At 41.9% G+C, this 15,088-nt stretch overlaps 1 protein-coding gene across 2 annotated transcripts in view; it reads right to left on the minus strand.

The window, feature by feature from the left end:
- Positions 1-1,613: 1,613 nt before the first annotated feature.
- Positions 1,614-15,088, minus strand: part of KDSR (3-ketodihydrosphingosine reductase) — a 37,117-nt gene continuing 23,642 nt past the window's right edge. For both annotated transcript variants that reach the window (XM_025365087.1, XM_025365086.1), the window contains 4 exons: positions 14,844-14,927; positions 9,186-9,269; positions 5,237-5,338; positions 1,614-2,031 (listed from right to left, as the gene is read on the minus strand). In XM_025365087.1, the coding sequence (XP_025220872.1) occupies positions 1,912-2,031; positions 5,237-5,338; positions 9,186-9,269; positions 14,844-14,927 (390 nt within the window). In that variant the 3' untranslated portion in view covers positions 1,614-1,911. The remainder of the gene's footprint in view (positions 2,032-5,236; positions 5,339-9,185; positions 9,270-14,843; positions 14,928-15,088) is intronic.

Consider the following 15,088-nt stretch of genomic DNA (forward strand, 5'->3'; position numbering starts at 1 on the left):
AAATATGCTATTCTCAGATCTTAATAAAAAGATACCATGGGTTAAAGCCATCAAACATCTTATTTTTTAAAAAGTCATTTAAAGTCAAGAGCTGCAAAAACTCAAGAGCAAAAAAAAAAAAAGGTTTGCAATAATTTTTAGGTCTTCAATTTTTGTACAGAGTTTTTATGTTTTTTAAGTTTTATTTTACAATTTAAGAAAGTTTCCTCTTCAAAAACAGAGGTCTTTTCTCACCGAAGTGATCTGGAATGTGCTACCATATATGCAAGGAAGATGGGTTACAAGATCAAGGTGAAGGCAGCTCTCCTCAAGTCAGAGGAGTGCGAACACCCAGCAGGATGCAACGGGGAATGTTGGCTAAAACTCATCAGAGACACTTGCTGTCAAAATCCACTAATGAGCACAGATCCTATAACCTGGAAACAACATTCAGGGGCCAAGAGGGTTTCCAGGGCTACAGAGTTACGAGTCATGAGTGGGCTTCCTTAGCACGTGGTATGAAGATAATGTCTGCGGGCTCAGTGGGAGAGTCACATAAAGAACAGGTGATCATTTTATTTCAAAAGCGACTCTCTTCAAAATCAGCCTTGTCTTTTTTTCTTCATGAGTAAATTTTAAACCATCATCAGCCTTTCCTAAAAGCTACATATATGCTCCGAGAAAAATGTCACACTTTTTAATTTTTTCATTTGTTTTAATTAATTCATGAATTAAGTTAAAAAGTCAAGTCAAAAATTTTAGCTGGTCTTTTTTTCCCTTTTTTTTTTTTTTTTTTTTTTTACAAAAATATTACAGCAGTATAAGCAAAATTGGAAAGGAAGAGATGGGAAGAACAAGTAGATGCTAAAATGGAATAGGTGAACTTCAGGTCATCATGGTTATTGAAGGAACTGTAAATTCTTAAGCTTCTAGATTTTACTGCTCTTCAGAAAACATTTAAGGAGGCTGCCTTCCCCCATGAATGAGAAATGAAACGTTCCCTAAGCATTTGAGTCTAAAGAAGACAAGAAAGCATTGCTTTTCCTACTGGAAAATATCTCTTTAGCTCCCATTGCACTGCCCTCTCCCGTCCCCCTCATAGCTTCCTGGGATCAAAGAGAGAGAGAAGCCATGCGTTTCCACCAGCAGCAGAGTGAGTCCTGAGCACAACACAGGGCTGTCAGTGACACTCAGACTCACTGGCAATGGGTCCAAGTCATCTTGAATAAAATACACCAAGGAAGGACGGACGGAAGGAAGGAAGGAAGGAAGGAAGGGAGGGAGGGAGGGAGGACGGAAGGAAAGAAGGAAGGAAGGAAGGAAGGAAGGAAGGAAGGAAGGAAGGAAGGAAAGAGAGAGAGAAGGAAGGAAGGAAGAAAGGAAGGAAGGAAGGAAGAAAGGAAGGAAGGAAGGAAGGGGGGGGAGGGAGGGAAGGAAGGAAGGAAGGAAGGAAGGAAGGAAGGAAGGAAGGAAGGAGGGAAGGAAGGAAGGAGGGAAGGAGAGAAACCCAGAATTGTTTTTTATGGAAGGTTTAAACAAAGTCCTCAAGATTTCTTTATGTGCCATAAAGTACATTTCTGGACTTAATCTCTAGGGGGGCAAAAAAGAATAAATAGAAAACAATTTAATGATCATTCTGGAATCCTGTTCTTTACCTTCTTCACATGGTATTAATTCTCATACCTTCACTTCTCTACCTCAAAGCCTAGAAAATCAAATGGTCTCCTATTCCATATTTGCATAGTATTAATAATATTGTCAGGAGGTGAACTTCTAGCCCCTTGCTTGCAGCCACATTTCTGAAGAGCACTGGTCCAATCTGACACATTTGAAAACAATATATAAGTGTCTATAGGCCAAAAATTGGGTCCCATTTAGCAGCAAGCTGTTCAAATTATTTGGAAACAGTCTTCTTCCAAAGGGTGAGAAGAATTAGGCAGTTTTGTCTGCAATTTCAGATTTTTCTCTCTGCATCATGCAGCGACGAACTATGCTGTCAAAACTTCCAAGGTAAAACAAAGCAATAGTGCGGAACAGGCCCATGGTGACCACCTGCAAGATAAAGAGAGAGCTTTTAGTGCATCCAACGGTACAAGACTATTTCAAGGTACCTAGGTCTCTAATAAATAGTTTCTAAGACACATCTTCTAGTCTGCTCTAAGGATGAATATAATGAAAACTCTGTAAATGTCAGTAAGCTGTGAGAACAGAATGTGTGTGCTCTGCACCGCTGGACAGCCCAGATACATAATGAAATATTTGTTCAATTAATAAATTCAAACCACAAGCAGAACAAAATAGGTATTGCTCACAGTCTTAGGGTTATAATAGCTTAAAAAGATCCACTCCAGCATCTCGAATAGCCAAACTACAATCAAGGCTTTTTTGGTTTGAGATTTATGTTCTGAGCGTGAAAGCAAGACCCTATACTAGATGCTGAGAACACTGTGGTGAGAGACACAGTCCTTGCCCTCAGTGAGCTTATTTTCAGGCTGGAAAAACAAGTAAAATTGAAACTGCTGCCTCAGGGTTGAGAGCCGTGATTACTGATACCCTGTTGCTCAGGATGGAGTGCAGCGGCATGAACACGGCTCACTATAGCTTTGACCTCCCGAACTCAAGGGATCCTCCTGCCTCATCCTCCCAAGCAGCTGGGACCATAGGCATGAGCCCCCGTGCATAAGAGAATAGAAAAATCACTGTTTTTTTTCCCCTACACCCTCAGAGCACTGAACCCAGTTCTTGGATCTTCTGGAAGAAACAATGTTTAAGGTGAGACCTGAAGGAAGATTAGAAGTTGGCAGGACATAGAGAAGATTCCAGAAAGAAGAGGACGGGTAAAGAAAGAAAAAAACAGAGCCTGGAAAGGTAAGTGGGGTAGGAGATCAGGTGGCTTATGGCATGCGATGGAAATGTTTTTAATTTTTAAATTCTTTTGAGAGACAGGGTCTTGCTCTGTCACCCAGGCTGGAGTGCGGGAATATGATCATAGCTCACTGTAGCTTCAGACTTCCAGACTGAAGCAGAAGCCCCCAGTTGCTAGGAATACAGGTACACACCACCACGCCGGGCTTGCTTATTCTTTTACATTTTTATGTAGAGACAGGGTCTCACTATGTTGCCCAGGCTGGTCTCAAACTCCTGAGCTCAAGCAATCCTCCCGACTCGGCCTCCCGAAGTGCTGAGATTATAGTCATGAGCCACCATACCCAGGTGCAATGGAATTTTTAAAGCTTTATCCTGATGGTATCAAGGAGCCACTGAATGTTTTCATGCAATGTATAGTAACTGGTGTGGAAAATGGGAGGGTGCACTCAAACGCATCCAGGGGGCCTGGGCAGGGGGTTGCAGACCATAGTGGTTGCAGGGACTGTGCTCCTCCCTCAGGAGCAGCTGCCACCTGTGCTTGCTGATGACTGCCAGGTGAGAATGCAGACTCTGTGCAGCTAAACGTTCCGATTTTCCAAGAAAAATCTGAAATCTGGACCTTTTATATGAAACCTAATTTTAAAACTATTTTAAAATCTGAAACACACACACTCATACCAGATGGACCAAACAAAACTGCTTTACAGGCCCATGGGAATCATTTACAACCTCTGGCTCAAAAAGTGTGTAAGTCAGGCAGGAGGCCTGCTGTGGCAACCCAGGCCTGGGCTCCAGAAGCACTGCCAGAACTGCAGAGAATGGAAGCATCTGAAGAACAGAGTGACAAGGGTGACAATGATCTCTGATGTGAGGAACAGAAGCAGGGGAGTCCGGGACAGCACCCCAGGTGTGAGCCACCATGCCAGCCCAAAAATTAAAAAATAAAAGAATTCATGCATTCGTTCGGCTCAGGTATTCTGGAGTTCCTACTAAGTGCCAGGCACTGGCTGTTAGGCGCACAATGGCAAACAAGAGGCGTGGGCCCCGTCCTCAAAGAGCTTACATCTAACAGTGTCAACCTCTAAGAGAATGGCAAGACAGTAGGTATATTACAGAGTGAAAAGAAAAGAGGGCTTGGGAAAGACCCTGAGGAAAACCAACAACTAAGTCATTTATATAAGTCTGAATGTGGTTAACTGCACAGAACTTAGTACTTGTGAACAACCATCCCATGGCTTTGTCTTTCCAGAACATTCCCTCTATTGTAATCCTTACTACATTACACTACACTACTATCATCTTTTATTTTTTATTTATTTATTTTTTTTTTTTGAGACAGAGTTTTGCCCGTGTAGCCCAGGCTGGAGTGCGGTGGAGTGACCTCGGCTCACTGCAACCTCCACCTCCCGGGTTCAAGTAATTCTCCTACCTCAACCTCCCGAGTAGCTGGGATTACAGGCACCCACCACCATGCCCAGCTAATTTTCGTATTTTTAGTAGAAAGAGAGTTTCACCATGTTGGCCAGACTGGTCTCGAACTCCTGACCTCAAGTGATCCACCCAGCTCAGCCTCCCAAAGTGCTGGGATTACAGGCGTGAGCCACCGCGCCCGGACTACTATCACCTTTATGGTCAGTGCGTTCCACTTGACTGCAAGCCCCTGAAGCTGGAGAGGTCGCCTTCCATCTGATTCCCCATGAGCAAGTACAGTACCTAGCACGCCAATGAAACACTAACTGTGTATCTTGGACAAAATAATAAATTCCATAAGCGCAGCAACTGTGTTTATTCCATGATTTGTATCTCACTAAATTTAGCTGTGTGTGACCTGATTCACCTAGAAAAGGTTTTCTAGTCTAATATCTCAGGACTTTTTAAGCAAGGCCACCCCTTACTCTAGGAGTATTCCATTTTTCAAAACACATTGGAGCACCGGTTCTTAGGTGAAAATCCAGGTTAACACCTCAACACAGACGGTGTTTTATTTCTCTATCTGCTCCTGAGGGAGGAGCACAGTCCCTGTAACCACTATGGTCTGCAACCCCCTGCCCAGGCCCCCTGGATGCGTTTGAGTGCACCCTCCCATTTTCCACACCAGTTACTATACGTTGCATGAAAACATTCAGTGGCTCCTTGATACCATCAGGATAAAGCTTTTATAAGGCCCAGCACTGACGACTTCTTGCCAGTCTAAATTCCTGAAGTTATATCTTTAACCTATTTACTCATTCCTGGGGGAGGAAGAGGGAAAGTTGATAGCTCAATAAAAATACATTCTCTAAATAAAGTTACTCCGTTTTCCCTTAATCTCTTTTCATCAAGGTTTGATAAAAGGCAGTTTTTCTCTTGTCCATCGGCCTATCTGACTGCTAGCCTAGGCAGAGCTTACCTGCTGGAGCCCCTCAGTAATAGAAGTTACTGGAGCCATCCCACAGGTCAGGGCCGAGAGCATGTACCCATCTGAGCCAAGGGAACTGTTGAAATTTCCTTGCTAAAAGAGAAGGAAAAGACGAGAAAAAGGGAATCCTAGTAATATAGACAGAAATCAATCCGACGCATCAGAAACAGTGGAGTGTGCTCGTTCACTTTAAGTGAGATAAAACGGTCACAAAGCATTGATCAGTACTCAGAAATGGACGCAGGGCCTTGGCAGATGGGCAGTTCGCAACAAGTGAGTCCACGGAGCCCTGTGGGCCCCGGAGGACAAATGATTGTCCTAATAACACTAAGACATTCATTCTCTTTTCCACAGTGTGATGTATGGGAAATACAGTTTTGCCTCTGCCAAACTGCAGACACGGGCTAAAACCACGGTGTTCTGGCCAAACTGTACTAGGAGTCACTTTCATCGGTACTACCACACACACTCACAGTAATAAAGAATACACAAAGAAAATACAAGTTCTAAAATTCTTTTAAAGATCAAAAAGTATCAGTTTTGCTTTAAAATCCTCTTGATAAAGCAGCAAAATTCATCATTTTGTTAAATGGCAACCCTCGAGGACATGTCTTCTTAATACTCTGTGTGACAAATGAGAACACGCCCAGTGCGCTCCCGCGGCACTGCATTCCAGAGGGGGACAACTGCCTGGAACAAAAGCCCTTAAGCAGCTGCTTACGTCGAGGGCTAAACTGCCACTTCTTTCATGGAGCGTCATTTTTATTTTTTATTTATTTATTTTTGACAGAATCTCACTCCGTGGCCCAGGCTGGAGTGCAGTGGTGTGATCTCTGCTCACTACAACCTCTGCCTCCCAGGTTCAAGCGATTCCCCTGCCTCAGCCTCCCAAGTAGCTGGGATTACAGGCATGTGCCGCCACACCTGGATAATTTTTGTATTTTCTGTAGAGATGGGGTTTCACCATGTTGGCCAGGCTGGTCTCAAACCCCTGAGCTCAAGCGATCCACCTGCCTCGGCCCGCAAAAGTGCTGGGATTACAGGCGTGAGCCACCGTGCCTGGCTGGAGAGCATAATTTTTATATGAAAGACCATTGACAGGAAATCCATGGTTGTTCAGACTTAGGTATGTGGCAGATGTGCAGAAAACGACAAAAGCAAGCGTGTCACTTCAGGAAAAACAACTGGCCACATGTGTCATCAATGTTAAAATCTGAGCCTTCAAGAAAAAATTAAGATTTGGAAAAACTAGTATCTACCATCATGAGACTGTAAGCTGCATACTTTTATGATAAGATCAGCAGCAATATTGATGAAAGCAATTTTTCTGATCACTCAGTCAACCCATATTTTCCAAATGACTAATGCATAGTGTTACGAAATCATGAATGGTTAAAAGATCCATTCAAAGTACAAGACGGACCAATGGAATTTAATGTAACAGAGTACAAAACGTTCATTGATGTAGTTTCCAATTCTATACTGCAACTAACCTTTAAGAAACTACCATTTGTTGAGTTTGAGTTTGATATAAAAAAAGAATGTCCATAATTATCTGAAAAGCCTAGTAAAATAGTCTTCCCTTTCCCAACTCCGCATCTGTCTAAGGCCAGATTTTCTTCATATCCTTCCATCAAAACAACATTATTACAACAGATGGAATGCAGAAGCAGCTATTTGAATCCAGCTGTTAATGCAGACCTTAAAGGAACTGGTGAAAATGTGAACCAATGCCACTGTCCTCACTGAACTTTTGTTTTGAAAATTTTTTGTAAATTTTGTTTAAAAAAAAGTCACATTATAAAGCAATGGGCATATATATCTTTTATATTTTTAAAATATATATGTATATGTATGTTTTTAAAAATATATGTGCATATATTATATTTTATATATATATATATATATATATATATATTTTTTTTTTTTTTTTTTTTTTTTTTTTTTTTTTTTTGAGACGGAGTTTTGCTCTTGTTGCCCAGGCTGGAGCACAATGGCTTGATCTCAGCTCACTGCAGCCTCTGCCTCCCAGATTCAAGCAATTCTCCTGTCTCAGCCTCCCAAATAGCTGGGATTACAGGCGCATGTCACCACGCCTGGCTAATTTTTGTATGTTTAGTAGAGATGGGGTTTCATCATATTGGTCAGGCTGGTCTTGAACTCCTGACCTCAGGTGATCCACCCGCCTTGGCCTCCCAAAGTGCTAGGATTACAGGCATGAGTCACCGCGCCCAGCCATTTTTGTTATTTTTAATGAATTAATAAATATTATAAACAGCTTCCATTTCAAATATGGCAAATACCAATAAATACAGCCATGTAAATAAATGAAAGTTCTCTGGGGATGTTGACAATTTGTAAGAATATAAAGTGGTCAAGAGAAGAAAAGTTTGAAAACCACTAAACTAAATTAATACTGCCAAAATACTAAGAGCTATTTAGCATCATTAAAAACACTGAATGGGCCGGGCACGGGGCTCACGCCTGTAATCCCAGCACTTTGGCCAAGAGGCTGAGGCATGTGGATCACCTGAAATCAGGAGTTCGAGACCAGCCTGGCCAACATGGTGAAGCCCCATTTCTACTACAAATACAAAAAATTAGCCAGGTGTGGTTGTGGGACCCTGTAATCCCAGCTACTCAGAAGGCTGAGGCAGGAGAATCGCTTAAACCCAGGAGGCAGAGGTTGCAGCCAGCCGAGATCATGCCACTGCACTCCAGCCTAGGCAACAAGAGCGAAACTCCGTCTCAAAACAAACAAACAAACAAAACAACAACAACAACAAATACCAAATGCATTTGCTTTGACCTGAGATAAGCAGGAAAAATAAAGTCCCACTTGTGCCATCTTCCTGGGCCCTTTAAGGCACTCAGGGCAAAGTTGTTCACACGCGTATATATTTCAGCAGAATTCACTATGTCTTATTCTGCTCAGTTCAGTCTAATGTGACAGCACTTATGCTGCTTCAAGGCTGTCCACCATGTGCTGACACCTCTCATTCCAATGGTCCTAAAGATTTTCCAAATTCAGTGTGGGTCTGTGGTTTACAGACATCCCTCATAAATGTGTATCTTTCCGCATTAACAGAAATGTTGTCAAAAAGCATGAGGCACATATGTTGTTCTTCTACAACACAGCACATCGTTTCTTGAAATACTATTTTTGATTCTGAATAAAAAAGCACATCAACAGGGAAGACAGGAGGACAGGCCCACGGGGCTAGTGGCACTTTCTCGTTAGCTAACTTTTGAGAAAATGATACTGGGAAACAGGAATGGGAGAGAAGGCAGCCAGGTGTATACAGGGCATAGTATAAACTGTGGCCGGGCACGGTGGCTCACGCCTGTAATCCCAGCACTTTGGGAGGCTGAGGCGGGCAGATCACGAGGTCAGGAGATCGAGACCACGGTGAAACCCCGTCTCTACTAAAAACACAAAAAATTAGCCGGGTGCGGTGGCGGGTGCCTGTAGTCCCAGCTACTTGGGAGGCTGAGGCAGGAGAATGGCGTGAACCCGGGTGGTGGAGCTTGCAGTGAGCCGAGATCGCGCCACTACACTCCAGCCTGGAGTGACAGAGCGAGACACCGTCTCAAAAAAAAAAAAAAAAAAAAAAAGGACACAGTATATATTGTTTACACTGCCTAGGAAAGTCTCATTTTCTTTTTAAAGAACTGGTGTTTCCAGGTTTCCAGACATCCTTCTAGTAAACCTGTTCCTAAGGTTAAGGCATACAATCAGTTTTCAGGAGCCTACTCACTAATATGGACTCAATAAAGTGTCTAAAAGAAGAAAAGTCGAGTCCAATATTAGATATGATGAATCTAACAGACTAAAAAATTCTAATAATTGATGTTTTGAAGTTAAATCCTAGGACAAATATCTTTTCAGGAATATAGTACTGCAAATACAAATAGTACAGAAAACAAGGATTTTACTCACTATGGCATCTTTAACGATTTGTTTGGCCACCTGTTCGGGTTTGCACACAGATGTGGTCTCTGAAATAAGTCGAGTCTCCAAAGGCTAAAAGTGGAAAAAAAATGTACATAACAATATCATGATAACCCATTACATTCAAAATAAATTATTCTTACAGCCTCCTGATTTACAAATAATTCCAATTTTCTACCTTTGGGCAGATTCCTATTTTTAGAATAAGGCCCATCTGGATTCTAAATCATTGTCCACCTAGTTACTATGTAAAATTCTACCCAGTAGCTGAAGCAAGACAAGGAGGCCTTTGCCATTCTCTGAGGACATATGAAATCTTGGCTCCAGTGAGGATCGTCAAAGCTATAGTTGAGAACACATCACCGGATACAAGTTCAGAAAGACCCTCTCTTTTGACACCTCAGTGCCGACCAGACACCTGAGTGACGGTGCTTCTGCAGAGGCTAGACCTGTGTCCAGAGCAAGCCTGCTCTCAAGGCCAGCAACTCTATTCTGACCATACTCCCAGGCCAGCAGAGGGCTGATCCCTGGGGATGAACCTGGCGCCCAAGGCAGGCACAGTCGCAACCCAGCCCCTGTTCGACAACTGCAGATGCTTCTTAAAGGATCTGCAGAGGAGGCAAACGCACAGGACACTGAAAGAGAAGGAGCCACTTAGGAGACAACCCTGAGTGGTCCCTAGATGGGCTGCATGCTAGTTACCAGGCTGGAGCTGCAGACCCCAAATCTTGGACTTTTCTTCCTCAAAAGGTCCATCTCAACTCTCACCTAGCTCAAAAAGCCTTCCCTAAATACCTAACTGGCAGTAACCTTTCTTTCTTCTGTGAACATTTCTGCTTTAATACACATTATAGCTACTTGCGAATTTGCATTTTACCTCTTAAGTTTCTTGTGGGCAGGGCCTTTTTTATAAGAAATCATTTATCTTTGGCTTTTCTTTGTGATGCCTTGCATATATGTGGTCAAAAATTAGTTCAATTAGTTCAATTAGTTTCAATTAGAAGTGTCAAAATAGTTTCAATTAGAAGCGTCAAATAATTTCAATTAGAAGTGTCAAACGAAAGCCTTAAACTGCATGAGACTGTAAACTTTACCATATAAGCTTGAAGGAATTAAAGAAAATAAAAACCAGGTTATATTTTCTTAAAACAGGAAGTAAAGTATTTCATAAATATCAAGTATTTCTTGTGAACCTGAATTAAGAGAAAAGTTGTTTTGAAGGTGCCACTATTCATTCTTCCAGACCCCAGGCTGGCATAACCACACTAAATACACATAAGATTCTAAAGTACTATGGCGCCCCCTAAAGGGCCTACACATCAATGTAGAATTGTATTTACCCAAACAAGTCTGCCCAAAATTTTACTGAACGGGAAAAAAAACCCAACTTAATCAACATCAGAATCAAAGCTTAACAGGGAAATCACCACCCTTTGTCAGCTTTGGCTTCAAACTAAAAGACTGCATACCAAATGTTGCAAAGCTTATTCTAAGACAGGACATTTGGCTTAAATTTACTTCTTTGAAATAGCAGTAATTTTTAAAAAGGCAGAGCCAAAGAGAAAAGAATAGGGGGAAAAAAAACCTTCTAAATCACAAACATCTTTTTAAAAATATACAGTCTAGGGAGTTTAAGTGCCAATTTTTATGCTGCAGAGTTTCACATTTACAAAGTATTGGTATAAAAGAGAAGAAAAAAATATAAAACTAAAATCAACCACAGTTCAAGGTGGTAAGTTCTGATTAATTCCTTTCTTCCCACCTCACCTATTCATTTGCTCAAAAAAGCAACTACTATGTGTCAAGGAAAAGGGAATATTCCATTGAAAACGTGTGAAGCTTATATTCAGCTCAGAATGACTGGCAGTCATTTTAAATAAAAGATATGTCTGTTATAAGTGCTATGAGAAGTTTCTGATGTGATAAGTGCAGTGGAGACTCAAATCATCAGACCTCAAATCATCTCTTCTAAAATGGCAGAAGATTAGCAGTTTACTAACCAGACTCTTAATTCTGGAACACCAGTCACCACTAAGAGTAGTTATAAGGCACCTTGCAGAAACAGAAAAATTAAGCAAAAGTTGGCACTTAGGTGGTGAGCTCCCCAGCCCTCTTGCCCTGCTTGGCTCCCACAACACAGACAGCAAGTCTTACTCTCCCAAAGGCAGGAGATGACAATGATTCCTCACTAGGGAAATTGATCAAACCATGAGAAAAGTGAGCAGATGCTGGCATATGAAAGTCTTCTAATGAAGTGGCTGCATCCCCTCCTGATCATCCCATAGTAAACAGCTGAGAAGCTAGAGATTTACAATTGGCATTTTAGTGCCTCACTCTTAAATATGGACAATCAAGGATCACCAGACATTTGAGGAAGCCTTAAAAAACAACAACAGAGAAAAAGAAAGTAGGAGGAAATAAATATTATGAGATGTAGAAGAAATTTTCAAACAAAACAACAGCAACAAAAAAACAAAGCTAAACATCCAGAGTGAACATCCTCAGACACAAGAGAAAATATGAAATCCATGAAATAAGACGCTATTTTTAAAAACTGTTTTAAATATTCAGAGAAAAGAGATCTAAAGTAATTTTTATGTAAGCCAGCAGAAATAAAAATTTCAACAAAAAGGTTTAAGGATAAAGCTAATTAAAAAACTAGAAAGGAGAACAAAAGGCCAAAGAGATTTTTTTTTTTAAATGAGAGAAAATAGAAGGAAATTAGAGGATCGGTCCAGAAAGTTCAAATTTCTGAATAATAAATGCTCCAGAAAGATGAACACTTGAAATACTTTGGGAAGAAAGAAGTGATAAAAGGAGTAATACAATAAAATGTCCCAGAACAAAAGTTGACAAAACAAAAGGGCTCCTTTTCGTGTCTAGCACATGAAGTGAGAAGATTCCATGCCAAAATCCATTAAGTAAGCATAAAAAGGGATACAAGGTTTCCAAAAATAAATGGAAAAACAGGTTCTATACAAAAGATTGAGAATCAAAATGGTATCGCATTCCACAGAAATTCTGGAAGCTAGAAATCAATAAATGCCCACAGAAATCTGAGGAAACATTATTTCCAAACTAGAAATCTGTACTTACTAAAACAATACATCAAGAATAAAAAAAAATGGCCAGGCATGGTGGTCATGCCTGTAATCCCAGCACTTTGGGAGGTCAGGGTGGGCCAGGAGTTGGAAATGGGCCTGGCCAACATGGTGAAACTCCGTGTCTACTAAAAAAAAAAAGACAAAAAATCAGCTGGGAATGGTGGCACGCACCTGTAACCCCAGCTACTCAGGAGGCTGAGGCACCGGAATCTCTTGAACCCAGGAGGCAGAGGTTGCAGCGAGCCAACATTGCACCATTGCACTCCAGCCTGGGTGACAGAGCAAGAGTCCATCTCAAAAAAAAAAAAAGATTAAAATTAAAGCCATTTTCAGACATGTCGTTTCTAAAACAATATTACCTCTGATGTGCCCTTTCTCAGGAAATTGGTGGAAAATATTATAGCTCTGCCAAAATGAGCAGATAAACCAAAAAAGTTAGAGTCATGGGCTCCGTCAAAGGGAGAGGAGAAGGGAATGTGCAGTGTGAGGTGAAGACAAGTCCTTAGACCACCGCTGGGTGGCAGATCTAGAACAGACCAGGAATGGGGACGACCCCAGGAGAAATGTCTGAGGAAGAAAGAATGAAACAGAATGTCCAATGTGCTCACATGGATCAAAAGGAGAATCTCAGTTCTGTCTGAATCTGGGACTGAATTAGTTACAGATAATGACAAAGCTAAGTAAAATGAAAAGGCAAGAAAGGAAATGTCACTATAGAATGGTCCAAGTGTGCATAATATTTGCAGTCATATTAATATAAGCACTAAACCTGATTTAACTAAAGAGATGGGAGGAGTACACAGTGAACGGGGAACAGATATGAATCTTAATGTTTTTGTTTTGAAACAGGGTCTTACTCTGTTGCCCAGGCTGGAGTGCAGTGGCGCAATCTTGGCTCACTGTAGCCTCAACGTCCTGGGCTCAAACTATCTGATATGGTTTGGATCTGTGTCCCCACGCAAATCTCACGTCCAACTGCAATCCCTGATGTCGGAGGAGGGACCTGGTGGGAGGTCACTGGATCATGGAGGTGGATTTCCCTCTTGCTGTTCTCGTGATACTGAGTGAGCTCTCATGAGATCTGGTTGTTTAAAAGTGTGTGGCACCTCCCGTCTCTCGCCTCCTCCTGCTCCGACCACGTAAGACGTGCCTGCTTTCCCTTTACCTTTGGCCAAGATTGTAAGTTTCCTGAGGCCTCCCCAGAAGCAGCAGCCTGTACAGCCTGTGGAACTGTGAGCAAACTAAACCTCTTCTATGTGTCAATTACACAGTCTCAGGTATTTATTTACAGTAATGCAAGAACAGACTAATACACTATCCTTCCACCTTAGCCTCCCGAGTAGGTGGAACTATTCTAATTTTGCTTATTTTTTTATAGGGATAGGGTCTCGCTATGTTGCCCAGGCTGGTCTTGAACTCCTGGGCTCAATCAATCCTCCTGCCATGGCCTCCCAAAGTACTGGGATTACTGGTGTGAGCCACCATGGCTGGCCTTACATTTTTACTGTTTTATTTTTAATTTTAATTTTTTTTTTTAGATATTGGTTCTCTCTCTGTCACCCAGGTCAAAATGCAGTAGTAAAATCCTGGCTCACTGCAGCCTCAACCTCCCTGGCTCAAATGATCCTCCCACTTCAGCCTCCTGAGTAGCTGGGACTACAAGCATGTGCCCCCATGCCTAGCTAATTTTTTAATTTTTTGTAGAGCCAGGGTTTCGTTATGTTGCCCAGGCTGGTCTTGAACTCCTGGTCTGAAGTGATCTTCTTGCCTTGGCCTCCCAAAGTGCTGGGATTACAGGCGTGAGCCACACTGTGCCTGGCCTGGTCTTAAATTTTATCTTCCACGGTAGAAAGTCAATAATTTCTAAATCTTAAAAAAAAAAACAAACAGGCAGTATAAACATGTTAGTTAAAATAAATGGCTACCTCTAGGGACTAGGAATTGGGAATGGGAGAGATGAGGCAAAGGATTGATATTGGACTCTAAAACTGTGTGACATAGTTCTTTGATGAAAATGTGCTAGAAATGGCTGGGTGCAATGGCTATCATCTCAGCACCTTGGAGGCTGAGGAGAGAGAATCACTTGATTCTCTCAGGAGTTTGAGACCAGCCTGAGCGACATAGTGACACCCCATCTCTACAAAAAAATTAAAAATTAGCCAGGTTTGGTGGCACACGCTTGTAGGCCCAGCTACTGAGGTGGCTGAGGCAGGAGGATTACTTGAGCCTGAGAGTTTGAGGATACAGTTAGCCATGACTGTACCACTGCACTCCAGCCTGGACGGCAGAGTGAGGCCCTGTTGCTATAGAGAAAAAATCTGGTGGAAATTTAAATTAAACTTTAAGAAAAGGAAGTGAAGGAAAAGAGGAAGGAAAGAAGGAATATATGCCTGGAGAATCTCAAGGTCATCAGAAACCAGCTAGGCACTCTACCCAATAAACACTGTTGACTGGTGAAAACGAGTATGAGCTGAAGAGCAGAAAGAAAATCAGGAAAGCAGTAAACATTAGAGGTTCAAACTGGGACATGTAGGATACTGACCTTTGTTCTGTTTTCTTCAGCAAAGCCAGGTGTATCTGTGTCTGGTGGGTAAGCAACTGTGATGTAGACATTATATGGCTTCACCTGCATTTCAAAACAACACATGTACCGTCAGTAACCAAGACACACCGAGGTCCTACACTGCCAACCTGCACTGGCTGCCCTGATTCCCAAAAAGCGGTGAGAACACTGGGGTGATTCTGTACGCAGGGAACTACACCAACTGCATTGAGAAATCCCTCTCC

The sequence above is a fragment of the Theropithecus gelada genome, chromosome 18, assembly GCF_003255815.1.
Source record: "Theropithecus gelada isolate Dixy chromosome 18, Tgel_1.0, whole genome shotgun sequence".
Classification (NCBI taxonomy): Eukaryota; Metazoa; Chordata; class Mammalia; order Primates; family Cercopithecidae; genus Theropithecus; species Theropithecus gelada.